At 45.6% G+C, this 20,281-nt stretch overlaps 1 protein-coding gene across 5 annotated transcripts in view; it reads left to right on the top strand.

Annotated features, from left to right (window-relative positions):
• Positions 1-20,281, top strand: part of SREBF1 (sterol regulatory element binding transcription factor 1) — a 274,327-nt gene that overhangs the window by 149,918 nt on the left and 104,128 nt on the right. For all 5 annotated transcript variants that reach the window (XM_069645725.1, XM_069645720.1, XM_069645721.1 and 2 more), the window contains exons 5-7: positions 17,167-17,385; positions 17,965-18,079; positions 19,366-19,553. In XM_069645725.1, the coding sequence (XP_069501826.1) occupies positions 17,167-17,385; positions 17,965-18,079; positions 19,366-19,553 (522 nt within the window). The remainder of the gene's footprint in view (positions 1-17,166; positions 17,386-17,964; positions 18,080-19,365; positions 19,554-20,281) is intronic.

Raw genomic sequence — 20,281 nt, forward strand, 5'->3', positions numbered from 1 at the left:
TTTAATGTGCATTTTACCTCTGTGTTCCTTTTGGTTGTGGAGTCTGACAAACTCCATAGGCATCATCTTTTACATTGTGTCACACAGCACCAGTGACACAGGGACGTCTTCCAGATGTCCCAAAGGTTTAAATACCTTCTATGGGATAAACTACTGTTTCCCAGAGCAGTAAAGTGAAATTGACTTTACTTACCATTGTAAGTTTTCTAGACTCAGCACACACTATCTTACAATAGAGTACTGGTGGGGTTACCTAGTATCCCCTTCGTCTAGTTTCTCATGTAACATTTTTTATGTTACCCTTTTCTCATTGAATGGCTGGTGGCAGTGGTTTTGTTTGAACTACCATGCCTTTATCGCGGGCTGCGTTCGCAGCTACAGTAAAGCATACACGGGAGCCATCTTTGTCAAAATGGTGCCCGGTTTTCTTTTTTCGCTCGCCATATCTTTGTAGAAAGGTCCTTCTTCAGATTTGCTCTGCGCGCCAAACCAGGTTTGGTCTCTTTGTTCATTTAACCTTTGGCGGGGTTCATGAGTGAAACCCGCCTATGGCACTAGAGTGTCTGGGGTAGGCAGGGAGTGAGGGAGGTGCCCGTGCTTAGTCTCATAGGAGACCCAAATACAATCTGTGGTGATTGGCTGGTCGACTGTCCAGCAAGGACAGCCACCCTGCTGGGTGATTGACAGCTAGGCTGGAATGAATGGGAGAGAACTGAATAAAAGGTGGGTCTTTTGGCTTGGAAGGCAGAGGCTGCCACTGGACGAAGGAACCGAAGAAGAACTTGAAGAGGATGCCTGCTGCAACTCCCGGACCGTTGGTTTGCCCGGTGAAGCCCTACTGCGGTGCCGAAACGCCAAGTTCGCATTGACAGAGGAGCCCCTGTAAGGACGACTTATCCCCTTGAGTTGGTGGGACCAATCAACTCCAAAGTAAGCCACCTGGACATCCATCTCGGAGCTGGTTGAAATTTTACAGAGTTGCTGCTGGAAACCGTATAGCCAGGGAGAGGAACACCAGATTGTGTGTGTTGCTTTTAAGCTGGCCTAGAGCTTTTGGAAGATCCTCCCAAGAAGCAGGACTGACCAAGCCTGAGCCCCTTCAACGGAGTGCAGGACCCCAGAAGCAAGGGAAGTCCATTTCGATAGCCAGGGACCGCAGTGTTTCTATTTGCAATAGAAGGGAAGAGTTGAAACACTGAACAGCCACTGCAAGTGAAGTTTGCTAGTTGCGAGTTTTGACCGTCCCAGTGCATTGCAGGGGTCCGCCGACGTCCTCTCTCTTGTCCCCACGACTGAGGCCCAGGAACAGTGAGATCTGCAGAGCTGCACAGGAACAGACATCATCAGCTGCATCTTTTCTTCATTTCTAAAGTACTGTAAAACAAGTCTAAGAGAACTTACCTCTTACTGGAGAGTTGCTTGAAACTTCTACAAGTCACAAGTCTAATCAGCTTGTGGCCCTACATTTGATTCTTCTTTTCATCAAAGACTCCTAAGAACTTGTGCAAAGACTTTTCCATTTACTTACAAAAAGTGCTTCATCCAATACAAGACTTTTGCCCATTGACTTTGGCTTAGCCTATTGAATTGTATGACTCTTCTTGGAGGATCCAAAAGTATTTGTCTGCTTAAGAATATTTGTGGTCTCTTGTGTTCTAATAACCTTTGCCTTTTACCAACTTTTAAGAGTGTTCTGAATGCCAACAGTAAGATATTAATGTCACCAGCACCCTAGTTATTGAAGTCACCTGTGGGTCTAGGTTGTGTCTGTGGGCCATCCCAAAAGGGTCTCTTCTGATTCAGGAACTCGGAGTGTACAGTATTGAAGTGTATTTGTGGGTTACTATTTTATTGCTCCCTTCTGAAGAAGGCTTTATAACTCACTGATAAGTAAATTAATAATTGTTTATGCAAGAAACCTTGAGTGTAAGAGTTTATTTGAATACCTGCAACTGGGAATCTTTATGTAACTCCAGTACAGCTCAAATTTCCCCTCTCGAGATAAGCCTGGCTGCTCATCACGCTACCAAGCTTATACCAAAGGTTGGGTTGCCTATACCTGTAGCCGGAGTTGTGTTTAGTGGTCACAGAGGGTACTGCATACAAACTTTGCCTAACAGAATTATATGTCAGCGACAAGCTTATTAATCAAACTAAACATCTTGCAGATCATATTAAGCAGAATAACCTCCACCTCTTCAGCCGTCTTCCAGTTTGTGAAAAGTCATGTAAACAGTTACAACTGACGATCGCTGGGGAATGACTGCTCACTATTGTCTAGACTCTACATTACATCGCAAATACGTAATGGAGATGTGGATGATTTCTTTACACACAAACACCAAGCCTATCCTTCAGCTCTGTCGAAGTTAGGGAGTCAAAGAACCAGAACAAAGTCATATTTATTTATTTTCCTGTAAGAACTCACACCCGGAAAAAACACTACTTTCAAACCAACAGTCCAAATGACCATCCTTGATGGCGCTGCAATTGTCAACATGCTGCGACCAGGATTTGCAAAAATATTTGATTTTTATGCCAGTACTGTCTTCATACCCGACATCAAATCCCAGTTTCAATATGTTTCAAGGCTAGATATCATCTAGTTTATGTACAGACCTGATAACTTGAAGAGTGACACACGCAGGAAAAGGGGATAACGTGTCCGAAACATGTTGAACCAAGAAACACACTTCCTAAAAAATGACAGGATTTTCTCTGGGTTGATAAAAAATAAGACTGACAGCTATTGACACCAACAAGTAGGTATTTACCACAAATAGTGCCAATGTTCTATCTATTAATGTGAAGATATCTTGGGACTGGCTCCATGCTCACACGAAGAAGTAGGCACCCGCATCCTACTCAATTTATGTAGGCGGTGCAGCAAGGATAAACAAAAGCTAAAATACTTAGACACCGACATTGTAGTTCCCGCCATTACATCTGCAAATCGTCTGAACATTCAGGAACTATGGGTTGCATTTGGAGTTGGGAAGAACTTCTGGTTCTTTGCCGCTCATGAGATAACAAGAGCTTTGGGTCCTAATCGTTGTATTGCCTTACCGATGTTTCACTCAATAACTGGGTGTGACACTGTGTCCTTTTTGGGGCATGGGACACATGGAATGCATACAAAAATACAATTTCAGCTTTTTGTGGATTTTATATTTTGTATTGTTTACAGTACATAATGAACAAAAATATGTTTACCATTTGAAAAAGAAACATTAAAAGATATGGAATAAAAGATTATCCTCCTTTAAAAATACATATTTAAGAAAAGCATAACGTGTGCAAACCTCATAGACCATCCCTACTCAATTTTATAGCATTAAAAAAATGCTGAAGCGAGAAAATTACTTGATTTGAGTGGCCACACAATAAACAGGACCATAAAACCTCCCAATCTATAAAATCAGGACTGCATATAAAATGTCTAAAATATAGAATTAGTTTAAAATGCAACATCGGACGTATTACAACAAGGTTTAGTGTTTCAACACTGTTGACTTCATTACAAAATCTACATTTTTATCAATTCCTTGGGTAAGATACTACATCTGACGAAAACTTCATGTGCCAAGAGAATATTTAAAGAAACCTCAAAACAAGTCAATAAATATGTTATTTGGAAATAAACATGAATATGTTGGAAGCTTGCTTACCTTCTCATGCTTATTCAAAGATCTTATGTTTTGTTAAAGATTCTTATACCGTGCACTGTTGTCACCTGCATGGTCTCTTTTGGCGCTCCTGCTGCTCTGTAAAGCAAGCAGAGGAAAAAAGAGCAAGAGAGCTATGATGTGCTGTTGGCAGCTTTAGTTGGGTGACAACGTTCACTGAGCGTAGGTGTGTTTTTCGGTTGATAGCTGCAATATGGTGTTGGGTGAGGCTATGTGCGGTTTGTTTCGTTGTGGTGTTCCATGGAGCTATAATTATGGAATTTCTCTATTGTTTCATTCACTCCAGTCAGCAACATACAGGGCTTTTCTAGTCAGCATTCATTTTGATGGTATCTTCTAAAGAATAGCCCAATTTTTCTATAATTTCCGTGCACAGATCCACAAATTGCATATCATTTCGATTCAACCCCTTTTCTATTAGGTGCCCCATATCCTTGTAGAGCGAATTTTCCATTGGATCAGAAAATTTCCACATTCAAATCAAGTATTTCCACTTAAGCCTTGACAGCAGAGAAATTAAGCCCAATTCATATCTGATAAATGATATCGGCACACAGTTCGGAACACTAAGAGCTTTCCTCAAAACCATTGCTTCCAGGGAATCCAATTTCTCGGCTACCCGCTGCTGCATCACCTCCATACCATACAGTATTCTTGGCACCAATTTACTGACATAAAAAACAATTCTTTAAACATTTTCCATATTTTCTATTTATCAGCCGCTTCTGAGAGTCAAGACGCTCTGCCTTATTTGTTAAGTATTTTGTTGTCTTCACCTTAGAAGGTTTATTAGAAATCGGGAACCCTAAATAGCTAAAACTGTCTGACACTTGCAACTTTTGTTTATCTCAAAACCAGGAATAATTTAAAAGTTTACTAAAACTGCTAAAATCCATAATCTTTGTTTGATGGCAAAAACAATTCTTAGAATAGTGGGCAAATGCAGAGATTCATTTCTGAAGGCCCAATTGAGGACAGTCAAACAACATAATATTATCTGCATATCCCATTTTAAAAAAAAAAACACTGCGATTCTAGAGGGAGTCAAAGGCATCCTCCAGGTCCGACAGGTAGAGATTAGAGGCAGGGAGCCAATGTACACAACTGCCTTAAACCTGTATCCGTCTCAATCTTCTTAGAAAGGTGTCTCTCGTTTAACCTCATCTGAATGTTGGTCTTATTATGTAGAACAATCAATCTCAGGAGCCCCTCTGGGATCCTCCAGCTCGCTAACCTTTGCCAAAGCAGGATTCTATTAACCAAATCGAATGCGGGCGAGAGATCCTAGCAAGCCACGAATATATGATTGTAATTCTTTGCCCATGCCAAATCTTGTAGCAATCTAATAACAAATCCATTCATGGAAGTCCCTTGGTGTTTGTGGAAGCCCACCTGTGTTTTTATTATCTGCCAACCTTTGCAGGCCAAGTCTCTAAATGCTGTAAGAGGACGGATGCAAATATCTTTTGATCCGCATCCATAATCATGATGGGTCTAAAATTCGATGGGTTATTCTGATCGCCTTTTTTAGAAATAGGAAGCACATGCGATGTGTGCCAAGAGTTGGGTATACAACAAGATTCAACTAGCTGTGAAAAATTATAGCCAGTTTATTTGCCCATAAATCCGGGGCTGCCTTAAACAAATGGTTATTCAACCCGTTTGGCGCCACAGACCGAGAGGAACTCGCCTTTTAAAATTGCCTCAACACCGTTTTGTATCCTCGCTGCCTACAGGCACGTACAAGACCGCAATTTCCTTTTTATAGATGGACTCAAAATAATCAACCCATTTTGTCTCTGCAATTGGATTCAATTGAATCATGGCTTGAAAGTTCTCCAGACCATTCACTAACTGCCAGAAACCTGAGGAATTCCACTGATTTACCAGCTCTATCACCGCCATAATTTTGCAACATTATAGACCGATGGCTAAACAGCCATCCTTTATAACCTTGTTCCGCACCTTTTATCTCTGCTAACTTAACTATTAAACTTGCCCCACTTTTCTGTATGGACCAAATACAGTGTCTTAAAACCTTTTTAACGTTCTACAATCACTGGATCAAATTGGTGGGCATATCTCACAATTGGATTCTTCTTCTGTGAAGGGGGCTTATTTCTGCCCAATACATTATCCAAAGTCTCTTTCAAATAGACATGGAAGAGATCCTCATTAAAAGTGGATATTTTTGATTCATAGGAACTTATATGCCAGTGTTGTAGAAGATTGCCATTAAAAGTGTCCATCACATGATTTAACATATACACCCTTTTTCTTCCCATATTAACCCTCAGGACCTAGTGATAGCTTTTCTCTTCGCTTAGTGGGGACAGTAAAATCAGTCACAAAACATGTTATGGTCACTCAAAACTGTTCTCGCAACTTTACAAACCTTACAATGATCAAATAAAACATGGTCTACAAACACATAGGGGGTCATTACAAGGTTGGAGGTAACCATGCCGCAATTTGCGGTATGGTTACCCCCTTACCGGGTACCGGGTCCGGGTTCCTTAAATGAGGAATTACCGGGCCATTCCAACATTGGAGGACACGGTAATTCCTCATTCGAGGAACCCGTACCCGGTACTTCCCCATTCCCATTCGAGCCCCCATAGGGCTCAATGGGAATGGGGAGGGAGCTAACAGGCCAGTTAACAACGGGCCCGTTGTTAGCTCCCTGGTCTGCTAGCGGGACCCTCTAAGGGCACCTGATTTTACCAGGTGCCCTTTGTGGGTCGCGTGAGCAAACCTCGTAATGCGGCGGTAGGGGTTTAACGGGGCCCGCAGCTCTACCGGCCCTGTTAAACCCCTACCGCCAACCTCATAATGACCCCCATAATCTATAATTGAGTTTCTGATGTTTGTTAATCTGCTTAGAATCACATGCTGTGCATAGGTCCGACATCCAGTGATCACTGCGGAGTATTGCATTTTGTTTTTCGTAGTCGAAAAGGGACGTCAACAAGGCGTGTCTGAAATACTATCCCTATAGTGACGTGCGTTGTACCCACAATCCCTCACGCGTCGAGGTCCCTCAGATTGTTTTTTTCCGCCCAGCAACTGGTCGCCTTTACGCGGAGCTCCTCGAGAGACATTGCAGATTCCATCCCCTCGACCTTTGGTCGTTTTCCTATTTAATATATAACATATCGATCCCTCCCTCGACGCAGTTGTGAAGCTGTCTCCACCGAGCAAGATCTTCGACGGAGGGGACGAGCGGAGGAGATCCTTCGGCGTTGCCGAACACGTGGCCTGGCCTTGCAGGCCAAATACAGTAGGGAGAGTGGGGTCGTGGGACATCTCTGGTTCTTTTCTGAGAATGCCTTTCCTTTTCCCCTTCCTTTCCCTTGGGGTCGTTATCACGATTTATTGCCTCGGCTATGGAGAGGACACCCTTTAGGTTTTGCCCACTTTGCAAGGGTAAGTTTACTTGGAAGGACAAGCATTCACGGTGTAACCGCTGCTTGCCCCTCGATCACAAAGAGGAGGGTTGCATGGCTTGTCGGCTCCTTAAGCCAAAGACTCTAAAAGACCGTAGGGTCAAGAGGTGGGCGGCCTAGGCTATGTCGAAGGCCGATTCTTCACCCGCTGCTGCTACCACCGACAGTGACGAGGAACGTGATAACACGACCTCCACTACGGAAGCCGTAGACCCCTCTAAAGAGCGCTCGCGCTCTTCGTCGTCTGTCCCCGGCCCCGACGGGCTCGGCTCACGCCCTGCTTATGGGGATGAACACCCCGGCGACACTGACGCACATGATACCACACATAAGCACACAACCCATGGCTCTTCTTCGTCAAAGACGAAGAAAGCATCAGCGCCCAAGGAGACGCAGGTTCCACCGGCGACCTCCTCGGACCGTTCAGGTTCGAAGCCCCTCTCGCAGCCGCGACCAGCGACTGGGCTTTCGGCAAATAAGGGCGCCGCCCCCAAACCATCGGCCGGAGCGCACCAGCAGAGAGCGCACGCCGCCGTAGAACGATCGACACCCGTAATGTCGAAACCACAGCCCTCCGCTGACAAACGAGTCGCAGAGAGCTTGGCGAGGATCGTTGTAGCCGACGCCCAGAAGCGTACGCCGAAGGACACGTCGAGCGCTACGGAAAGGTTGAAAGACACGCCGAAAAAGCACGAAGAAAGACGGGGACTACACCCTCCAGTCGGGGGGACCCCCAGTACACAGGAAGGCTTTTCGGAAGGCAACGGTACACTTTCCTCGACGTTATGGGAGAGGTTGAGTCGTTTTCAGCTAGATGACACTAATTTTCCCCCGCTAGACCGCTCAGGGGTACCCCATGAAACCATCGAAAGGTTCCATCTCTGCATGGAGAGGTTTATGAAGACCCAGAACCCTCCTACTCCCAAGAGAACAAGAGAAGGGCCTCAGGAGGACCCCAGGGCCAAATATCCGAGACTATTCAATCCCCAGCAGGACACAGCCTCAGATTTCCATAATGTGTATGACCTCACTGGTGAGGAACAAAACTTGGAGGAGGAGGATGAATTTGTGGACGATGAAGAGGGACAGAACCAGGAGGAAGGTCTGGAAGACAGCCCAGACATGGTAGGAGAAGGCTTCGGAGAAAATCCAGAAGGACCTTCTCATCCCTGGCAATCCCCATCAGTATATCCGGACACTGATGTCCTGAACCTAAATCCTCCTGACAATTCACCTGTTAGAAACACGTCTCCCATTGACGATCAGCCCACATTCAATGCCCTGTTGCGCAGAGCAGCAGCACATTTCGAACTGGACACTGGGGAGATTTCTCCTGAAATAGACTTTGTGGAAAGAGTAATTAAGGAGAAGCCCCCGGTCAGCCAGACCATTCCCCTCCTCGCTTCAGTGAAGAGAAGAATCATCCCTTCGCTATCCACACCCGCACTAATAAGGGGAGTTAATCCAAGAATTGAAAAACTTTTCACTCCTTCACCCTCAGACCCGCTGTACATCAGGGGACATTCCATTCCGGATTCCCTTGTAGTAACTAATACAAGGAAGAGGTCAGGGGTGCCGCTGTCCACCAGCGAGGCACCACCTGACAAGGAGGGCAAGAGGTTCTATGCCCTTGCAAAGAGAGTCACATCCTCGGCTGCCTTTTCGGCAAGAATTGCGAACAACAATTCTTTGCTAGCTAGCTACACAGACGCGCAGTGGGCCAAACTGCGCAAAGAAGCCGAAGAAGCGCCGGAACCACTACGTACACGCCTGCTATCAACTATTGGCGAAGGAACCCAGGTCAACCAGAGTATTGTAAAGAACTCTCTGGATGCTGCAGAGACAGCGGGACGTTCCCTGGTTCAGGGAATACTCCTAAAACGCCATGTATGGTTGCGCAACTCAGGGTTCAAACCGGAGACACAGGCGTTGTTAATAAATAAACCTGTTGAAGACTCAAACCTCTTCGGGAAAGCGGTGGATGAGGCCCTGGAGATGGCTAAAAAAGAGTTTGATACTATCAAAAGTCTTGACCAGATCTCTAAGCCCACTACCAGATGCGGCTATGGCAACAAACGCTTTTTTCGTGGCCAACGCCAACAGCAGAATCAGCAGCAACAGTACCCTGCCACCAATTACCAGACCAATAGTGGACAGTACAGCCAAAGAGGCCAGCGCCGGGGCAAAGGGAGAGGTCGGGGGTCCACCCCCAGAGGCTCCCAAGCCCCCAACAACACCAAGTGATGCGAAGATTCGCGTCCCCTCCCATGCAACACCGGTCGGGGGCCGGATAACATCATTTCTTCCAGCATGGGAGGGAATAACGTCAGACCTCTGGGTACTTTCCACCGTAGCCCACGGATACTGCATCGAATTCAACAGTTCCCCAACATACAGACCGCCGAGGGGACGACGCATGACACCGGAACACCTTGCCATCCTTCTCCAAGAAGTACAACAACTGCTGGAGAAAGGAGCCATAGAGGTTGTGCCTCTATCTCAGGTAACGGAAGGTATTTATTCAGTGTACTTCCTTGTACCCAAAAAGGATCTAACCATGCGCCCTGTATTAGATCTGCGCCCAGCGAACAAGTTTATCAAACCCCAGAAGTTTCGTATGGTGACCTTACAGGAAGTGATCCCACTGCTATCACAGGGAGATTACATGACAACATTGGACATGAAAGATGCATACTTTCATATTTTAATGTTGCCAGCGCGCAGAAGATACCTCAGGTTCATGATAGAGAGCAAACACTACCAGTTCAGAGTGCTACCCTTCGGCATAGCATCAGCACCAAGGGTATTCACGAAGGTACTGGCAGTGGCAGCGGCCCACCTGCGCAGGTTGTCCATCCCAGTTTACCCTTACCTCGACGACTGGCTCATAACAGGGGATTCTTACGAAACATGCTTCTCCAATACCCAAAAGACTGTAGACCTTTTGTTCCAGTTGGGCTTCTCTATCAACGAAAAGAAGTCCAGCCTAGACTCCAGCCAAGTCAAACAATTCCTAGGGGCTCTAATTCAAACAAAGGACGGCCTTGTCTTCCCCTCCAACGAGAGTGTCCAAAACATGCTGTTTCAGATCCCTCAATATGTGACCGGTCGAGAGGTGACGGTACGCAAAGCAATGCGTTTGCTAGGCATGATGGCGTTGTGTATTTATTTGTTACCTCACGCGCGCCTGCGCATGCGCCCTATGCAAGAGTGGCTCAACAGCCAGTGGTGTCAGGCCAGCGGACTATGGGACGATCTAGTGGTGGTCTAGCAGGCCTTGGTTCTCTCGCTACGGTGGTGGATAAAGGAAAACTTGGTAAGAGGGAAACCCTTTGCCACACCCGCGGCGGAAGCCACTCTAACCACACACGCATCCCTCACAGGATGGGGGGCTCACCTATCCCATCAGACTGCTCATGGAGTGTGGACTCCGAACGTAGCATCCAAGCACATAAATCTACTGGAGCTACTAGCTGTGTTCAAGGCGCTAAAAGCCTTCCAGGAACACCTACAAGGCAAGACTGTGTTGGTCCTTACAGACAGCACCACAGCCATGTACTACATCAACAAGCAGGGGGGCACCCACTCTCCAGGACTGTCCAAACTGGCCCAGAATATATGGAAGTGGGCTCTCAAACAAAACATGTTCCTACTGTCACAACATGTACTGGGGGAACTCAATCTGCTGGCAGACAAACTCAGCAGAGATTTCCCCCTGCCCGAAGAGTACGAATGGCGACTGCACGAAGACATCGTCTTCAACGTCTTCACACAATGGGGATTCCCAGAAATAGACCTATTCGCAACCCTGGAGAACTCACAATGCCTAAATTACGCCTCCAGATACCCCCAGGACCAATCCAAGGGGAACGGTCTGTCGATGCAATGGTCAGGGAAATTTGTTTACGCTTTTCCCCCGACTCCCCTTCTCAACAAGGTGGTGCACAAAATGCACCAGGAACAAGTGACCATGATACTGGTGGCCCCAATGTGGGCCCGACAGCCATGGTTCGCTCACTTGATGGAGATGTCTATATCTCCCCCAGTGAAACTCCCCTGCCCGTACAACATGCTGTCACAAGACAAGGGCAGGACTCTGCATCCATGCCCCCAGAACATGAACTCAGCAGCTTGGCTCCTGAGATCATAGAATTCGGACATCTACAGCTCCCGCAGAGATGCATGGACATCCTCAGGGAAGCCAGAAAACCTAACACTCGCCACTGCTATTCTAGCAAGAGGAAGAGATTTGTCATCTGGTGCAGAGGAAAAAGCATCAACCCGATTTACTGCTCTCCCACACATATTGTTCTATACCTGACCCACTTATTGGATTCAGGTCTAGTGTTCAATTCCATTAAAGTCCACCTAGCGGCACTTTCTGCATACACCACTTCCCAACTCAAGGTGTCGTGGTGGAAGATCCCTGTTATAAAGGCCTTCATGGAGGGAGTAAAGAGAATACACCCCCCGATAGCTGACCAAGCTCCCGGATGGGACCTTAACGTGGTACTTGCCAGACTCATGGGCTCACCATTCGAACCCATGCACAAAGCATCTCCTAAAGCCCTCACTCTTAAGACTGCTTTTTTAATAGCTATCACCTCCATCAGGAGAGTAAGTGAACTACAGGCTCTTTATGTTCTAGACCCCTTCATTACAGTTCAGAGATAAGGTGGTTCTACGCACGCACCCAAGGTTTGCTCCGAAATTCATCTCGAAATTCCACGTAAACCAGTCTATAGAACTGCCAACGTTCTTTCAAAATCCTTACAACTTGGGAGAAAAAACTCTACACACACTAGATGTGCGCAGAGCGGTCATGTTCTACATGGAAAGAACCAGACCACTGAGGAAGACTAATCAGTTCTTCGTCTCGGTGGCAGCAGGAAGAGAAGGGGATGCAGTTTCAAAGTCCACTATTTCTAGATGGATTGTTCAATGCATCACTCTCTGCTATACTCTTGCTTAGAGAGAACAGCCCTTTAAGCCAAGAGCACACTCTACTCGAGGCACGGGGCGTCCATAGCATTCATTGCAAATGTTCCCCTTGAGTCCATCTGCAAAGCGGCTACCTGGAGTTCTGTGCACACCTTTACAAAACACTACTGTCTAGATGCACACTCGAGATCTGACTCCCAGGTGGGACAGGCAGTATTAAGACATCTTTTCTCTACTGTTCCTTCTCATAACCCACCGCCAACTCCGGGTACTGCTCGCTAGTCTATGCACAGCATGTGATTCTAAGCAGATTAACAAACATCAGAAGACAATGCATTACTTACCGTAAAAGCATTTCTGATGGTTGTATCTGTTTAGATTCACATGCGCCCACCCTTCCTCCCCGCTCGGATGGAAGGAACATAGACTTCTTTTTATATCTCTCTTTTCTGTACTCACTCACGTCTAGAAGGCTCCCTCAGGGAAGAAAAATACAAACAGAGGGACCTCGACGCGTGAGGGATTGTGGGTACAATGCACGTCACTATAGGGATAGTATTTCAGACACGCCTTGTCGACGTCCCTTTTCGACTACGAAAAACAAAATGCAATACTCCGCAGTGACCAGTTGATTCCACCCCAACCCCTGCATCACTTTCTTAGACGGGTCCTCATAGGAAACATATCATCCTCTTCCTCTTGAAACATGGGATCTAGATAGGCTAGTTTTAATCACCTGCCATAATTATGAAGTTATTCCCTTTTGGGTCTAACCATTCCAAAACTCAGCTATCTAGCTTAACTAAAAAATCCTTCTGGGGGAAAATCCCCTCATGCCAGTAAATGTTCACAATTGAACAGAACAAGGGCTTTCCCTCTACTGATAGCAGGATAACAAACCCCATGGCCCCGGACTGAATTGAAAACTTTCTAGAACCCAAGTCCAGAAGACAGGACTTGATAGCAATCAGGAGGTTCACTGAGGGATGAAAACCTGCCCCCCCCCCACCTACCGATTGACAGCATTTTGGGAGAAAACCTTACATCCATCCAATATCAGACAACTCAGAAGCAATGTTTCTTGTTTGAGGATGATGCTAAAATCCTTTAGATAACCACCCAAATCTGGGTTAATAAATAAGCGACGATTGTACTGGGAGTACCATGAGATCACATTCAATTTTTCATGTAATCTAGGGATGTCAAAGAGAGGCAGCATCAACCCTATTATTCAGAGAGGACCCTATCCATGACAGTCTATTTCTTCCATATGACCTAATACAATAGTATAGGCCTGGGAGATCTTATGACTGGACTCATTCAACCTATTCAAGGTAATCACAACATCTCTACTTCGCCACTCCTGCTTACCATTCCCATGATCATCTGATCTATTCCCTCTTAGCGGATAAGTAGAGACTGAGATTCCAGATTGAGGATGTCTAACTCACTTAGGATTCAATCATTGACCATCCCTGACACTGCACCACTAAGTCAATTCTCTTGTCGTTAACAAACTCAACCCTCTCCAGGTACCTGGAGGTTATTGGTTTCAGCCTTGGTATTTCTGCAAATAAAGCCAAAATATTCCTTTGAGTGGGAAAGAGCCCCACCCTTCCCCACAAACTCAATAGCAGTATATTGGCCCCCAACCAAAGGAACGAGTTATCCGTTTTTTTTTTCACCCCTTTTAGGCCAACGAGATTGCCCTTGGCCAAAGGGCCAAATCCTACAGGCTGGGTTATCACATCCTTAGACAGGGCACCCCATGAATATACTTGGTGGATTAGCCATTTCCTTTACCATAAGGGCGGAGGGTGGGTCCCACCCCCTTACAGCATTGTGCTAGCGGGACCCACCCCCTTACAGCTTTGTGCTACCCACGATGGACATTGGTTTGCATTGTCGCAAACAACCATTTCACCCAAACTCTGGGTTAAACCTGCGCCACCCCTCTCACCCTGTCATCGTCCCACTGACTCTACTTGCACCCGCCCCCAAATCTAAGGTGTTGACCACATCAGCCCCCACCTGCCCCACATTAGCAACCTCATTTACACCTTAGCAATACCTGCTGTCCTCATAGACACCTCTATGAGGACTTTATGTTTGTTATGCTGGTTCTGCACGATTAGAGCCAGCTCGACATGTAGCTTTTCCCCCGTCTAATGGATCATGGCACCCATGTTGCTCCCCTGGGCCGGGTCAGTGATCTCAGCACTCAAACATGCAACTGATCTCTCCCCTGTATCTTTCACAAAGACATCCTTATCCTCCGCCCTACTATGCCTGGGCAGACTCAGATCCCTAAGGAATTTGCTAGAGGAGTTACTATTTTCTTTCTTCAACTTCAGGTGACTTCCTAAATTGCTTCCCCACTACTATGGGCACATAATCTATGGAAGCGACCGGTTCTGTGGGGTTCTTCTGTGTAACCGTGATATAAATAATATCTAAAATGGGGTGGAATGCATGGCTCCTTTGCAATATTTATCCCCTCTTTCAACAGAGGAGCTGAAGCCACGTGTGCGCCCATTTGAGCCAACTCTACCTCAACTTCAACTGAAGATTGAGGATAACTAATCAGATCCGTAAGGGTGGGACTGGCCACAGACCTCTCTGGCACCACGTTAACCCAAGAAGTGCCCAGGTTGAAGGCTCTTTACTCCTATACTTGTCCTCAGTCCAACCCTTAATACGTTCTACAAGATCTTGCAGCATTTTAAATGAACTGAAACTTTCTCGTAAGTCTTTTCATAGAGGATTACAAATTCCGTCAGAACCCCATTACGTGCCACAATGTCGCACACATTTTGTGAGGTTTGTAAAATGGAAGAGGCCCCTCCGTTGTAGCTGAGCAGGGGAGTACGTAGAGGAGCTATCACTGTCACTATCTCTGTCCTCCATGACCCGCTCCTTAAATATAGGAGGAGTGTCAATGTATTGATAACTTGCATGGCCTGAAATATGGCTTGCATTTAGGTCGAGTAAATCAGTGTTGCCTTTTGATTCCTACGGTTCTATTTCATCTGCTGTCCTTTTAACAATAGGCTAAAAAAACACTGGGATCAGCATTTTACTATTTAAGTCCATTGTTCTCAGGTTGCCCCTGCTTATAGCAGGGATAATCTCCCCTGGCGAGGCCGGTAATGGGAGGGAGGGCCCTCCCAAATCTCCAATTGTTGTACTAAATCAGAGCCAATATTACATGCCAGGGTTGCTCTCTCTTTACTCCTTTGGTTATCCATGGAAATCAACACACCATCAAAAGTCTTCACCTTTAAAAGGACACAGGTGCTGGCAAAAAAGGAATCTAAATATGTGAGCGACACATATACGCCGAATGTATATTCAGGTATCTAGACTTTCCATAATATTCTGAATAAATATCACTCGCCGCCCAAAGCTGCCAAAACACCAGGTTTACAATTGCCTAGAACTGTCAGCGATATCCAGTCTTGCTGCCTAACAACGTGGCATTGCCTCTGCTGCTACACGTCTGCAGCGTCTGATGCTCACTGCTGCACTCCTTAATGCCTGCATGTGATGCACAAAATGGGTGCTTTAAATATATCCCCATCGCGGGAAGTTTGAAGCCACTGGTGCGTCCATAAGATAATTGCTTTAGAGAGGATAAAAACAGCATCTGTGGTTTGGCTGACAGGCCTAGTCAGCAGGCAGTAGAAGAAATGCTGAAGCCATTTGAGAGATTTTTAGTTTTGCTATATGACCGTACTAGCAGTGATGAACATCTTAATAAGGCAAGAAAACACCTATTTACTCAGAAAGGTAGAACAGTTGACAATCTACCTCCCATGCAAGATGGGCTCAATGAGCAAACAAAAGGAGCTATCTACCAGGCTGGTTACTGCTGGGCCCAAACGATAGTCGCAATATCAATGTTTTCATCGCCAAGTGATTGGGTGTGCAAGAAGGATGAAGGTCGATGGGAAATATCCTCGACAACCCTATGGAAGGCTACGCAGGCTTGCAGGGAACTCTTATGATGCGGCTGCAAGAAAGGCTGCATACTACAGTGCAAGTCTAGGAAGGCTGCTCTACTGTGTACTGCTCTTTGCACTTGTGGCGCTCTTTGTACTGACTGAAATAAGGGTGTTTATTACCAATAATCTGTAGTATCAATATTCATTCAATAATGAACAATAACATAAGAATCAGTAATATAAGACACTGTATTTGCATTACGTAACCATCAATCAATAATTGTTAATGGTTTTGTTTTCCTTCCCTTGACTAAATCAATGTGCATATTCTGCCATTAAATATGGGGGAAAAACGTCATTAATTACTATTAGGCTTCATTTATACTTCTAAAGTGTACAATAGGCATCACATGACCACAGGTAAATGATTGAACAATGAATGTCTACAAACATTAAGAGAACTAAATGACTAGTCGCCATATTTTAAAAAGGGTAGTCAACTTTGTTACAGGAAAAATACGAGATGGCCTCAGAGCCAAACATGTACATTAGGGTGTGGTCTAAAAGTGTGCCAAAACTCATGGTTCCATCATCAAAGATGCAATTGTTCCACCTATCTGCAGTGCTAAAATGCCAAAAAGCATGACTGGTGAAATTTCCATCTGACCAGTTGCAAAGTGCAGGGCTAGTGGAAGATATGTGGGGGCCCATTTAAAAGTAATGTTGATAGTGTCATAGTCCAAAGCTGTGAATACCTGCCTACAAATGTTGTGTTGCTTAAGGTTTTTAAATGGTAAAGTGCCGCAGAGCAATTTTCAATGTGTAACCTTTTCAGTTGGTGCAGTTTTGTGCCCTGAAACACAGATCTGATCAGACTGTAGATATATTGTAAGGAATAGTACAACATGGGTAAAGGACTTCAGGGGAGGAAGAATTAATTCAGTACAACACGAGTAAAGGACTTCGGGGGGAAGAAGCTTTTTGGTGTATTAAGAAGGGAAATTTGAATGAAATGTACATGTGATTGTATGTTTAATGTCTAGGCACCAGTGTTTGTTTCATATTTGTGCTAGCCTTTCTGAGATGTGAGTGTCTGTGTTCACATATTTGTTGGTGCTGTGATAACACAGCCGTGGGTTGTTTTTTCAGGCTATCATGAGTGGAGGCACAATACTGACCACCATGCCCATGGTCATGGACACCGATAAACTGCCCATCAACCGGATCGCGGGGAGCGGAAAGCCAGCCCTGTTTCACGGCAAGGGCGAGAAGCGGACTGCTCACAACGCCATCGAGAAGCGCTACCGGTCATCCATCAATGACAAAATTGTGGAGCTCAAAGACCTTGTTGTGGGCACAGAGGCCAAGGTAGAGAACCAATAGGGCAGGATGAGAGTGGAGCTGGCATTAGAAGGTGGCACAGAACCATCAGTGCACGGGCAGATAGATTGCACAAGAGAAAGTGGAGGGTGGTGATGACCAACACGTTGGGGGATAAAGTAATGTGGGATGTTTTTTGGGGTGGGGGCAGGTGGCAGAGATGGCTCAGAATCAGATGGAATTAGCAAATGAGCAAAGAACCAGCAGGGCCTGGGCAGAAGGGGGTACGAGATGAGAAGTAGAGGGACAGAGGTTATGAGAGGATCTAGTTGGAGACAAAACCTGCTGGACAGAATGTGGTACATATTAGGTGGAAAGTGCAGTGCTGTGGATGACATTTACAGGACCTATAGGGATATAGGGGCAGCAAGCTTAGGATAGCTATAGGAGGTAAAGTGGCATCAAATAAAAGGATCATGGCTATTGTCAGGGCATGAACCTATTTAATAAAAAATGGGCACTAATGCAGAGGTATACCAAGGCGAGTAAGTATATGAGGCATCTTCATAGACGCTAACACCAGGGGCAAGGATTTGAATTAATCAATTTACTGAATTATATCAACAGCTAAACAAGTCCTCCATCCTGAAGAAAGCTATTGACTACATACGCTACCTCCAGCAGACCAATCAGAAGCTGAAGCAGGAGAACATGGCACTAAAGATGGCTGCTCAGAAGAACAGTAAGTAATGGATGATTTTAGCAGAAGCAGTGGGTCTCAGCCTGAGCTGATAATCATGGTGAAGCATAGCTTTGGAGTGGCATTATTCTGAGTGAGTGTGTCGTCATTTCTAAAGTGTGTGCCATCGTCCGCTACGGAGCATCACGTGAACAGCTCTTTTCCTTGACATGCAGTCACTCCAGCTTCAGGCGGTAAATAAACAACATCACAGCCATTTTTGTATAATCTTCAATCATTGCTGTTTAACGTATGGCATGATGGTGCTATTCCACCATTCAGTGCAACTCTTCCATGGACAGAGAGAGCTACGTCTCCGTACGATGGAGACCCCGAGGCACATGCTTCGGAGCTGCCAAAAGTCACTCACACTCATAGAGTGAAGGTCTTTACTCCTGGCATGTAAACACAGAGAATTGACAAGTCTGTACTACTCTCAAAAATTCCCTGAGCTCAGTATTTTTCAGTGCCTAGTTGGGCATCTAGCAGGCAGTGAACTGGCCATACTGGGAGTGATAAATTGTCCTTACCCGCATTTATGACTGCATGTAGCTTAACTATTTTATTCTCTACTCCTCAAGTTTTAACACCAATCTGCCTACAAAACTACAATACTGGGACTTCTGGCTAATTCTTCACACTATTTTCATGTATGTTAGTTCCTTGTTGCTAAAGAGAAGAACCCATTCTCCTGAAAATACATTGCACATGCTTGCAAACAACTCCACTTGGGTAGTTATGAGCTAATACAATTTCTACAGAGTGGAGAAAAGAAACCTCCCTCCCCCAATTCCTTTCACATAGTGCCCAAATACAATGACTGCATGATTCTCTTCCTTCACCTTACCACAGCCGAGCCGTGTTTCAGTGCCACACACCAGCAGCACAGACTGCAACTTTTCACTTAGCTTTAGGGTACTGCAACTCCAAACGTCAATTTCAAACCGCAATGTTACCAGATTTCAACACACTCGGAGCGTTCCAGCTGGCTGCTGCTTGAAGTGAGAGGTGTAATAATCTTTCAAGAAACCAACACTTTTCCTGATTGGTTGGTACCTTTGGGAAGGTCTGGGTTTGTCTGCCCCAAAGTCTCGTCATAATGCAGGAAAACCTGACATGTGATGCTGCCATCCTTTCCGGGGGTACCTGCCCATCAGAAAATCTCAGTCTGCCTATGATTAAGGCCCATCCATTGAACCATGTTCTTACCAGTCCTGCTACACTCTCTACTATGCTGATTGTTATGCTGTAACATTGTGTTTCTGCATTTTCTTTTTTTATTATTGCAGAATCGCTGAAAGATCTGGTCGCTTCCAGCGGTGTCACCGTGGACCTGACGGAGGGCATTAAACCTGAGATAATGGATGTGCTGACCCCACCACCCTCTGACGTGGGCTCCCCTTCCAACGGTAGCCCAGTCTCACAGTGCAGCAGCAGTGACTCTGAACCGGAAAGTCCCTTCTTCGAGGATTCCAAGGTCATTGTCCGCCACAGGCTCCTTCAGCAGTTCTGTCCCTGTCCTTCCAGTAAAAACAGCAGTACACTCATGTTCCCCCATATTAGCTTTGCATAGCTCATCCAGTCCCGTATTTTCTTTACATTCTATAGCTTGTACTCTTACACATATAACCGTGAAACACAGAAGTAATGGAATGCAAAGGAAAATCCGGGAATGGATGAGCTGTTCATGCCTGACATAGAGCTACTGGGCTGGAGTTTTGGAAATTGGCCATTCCATATGAATCGAACAATAATGACAAAGTTCATATTGGGCGCAGTCATTCACACCAGGTGCCTCTCTCATTCCACCTTTGCTCTTTTTATACTTCCTTGTAACACTGTATAACAATGTGGTGAGAAGGAGAGACCTGGATGCATGTTCAAACTTCAAAGTGTCCAAAACCACAAGTGAAGGGGGCAATAGAGAATTTGATTTGGTCGAAAGGCTGTTACCTCTCAAAGGCCAAAAGAGCTGAATAGAGTCCTTCAGGTTAGAAGACTGACGCATGTCTACCTGCCTGACATTCCCCTGTCCAAATTGTATTTGAACCAACTCTGCTCACCCAGAGGAGAATTGGACCAACCCTGCCCAGGTCTTCTCAGAGAGAGCGGGGTCAGCATTGTCTCTGTCCTCTTGATCCATCCCCTGGGTGTGGGGGTCAACCCATGTACAAGAAAGCTGTGTCTATTCTAGTAAATGTTCTT

The sequence above is a fragment of the Ambystoma mexicanum genome, chromosome 2p (assembly GCF_040938575.1).
Source record: "Ambystoma mexicanum isolate Mex_15411 chromosome 2p, UKY_AmexF1_1, whole genome shotgun sequence".
NCBI lineage: Eukaryota > Metazoa > Chordata > Amphibia > Caudata > Ambystomatidae > Ambystoma > Ambystoma mexicanum.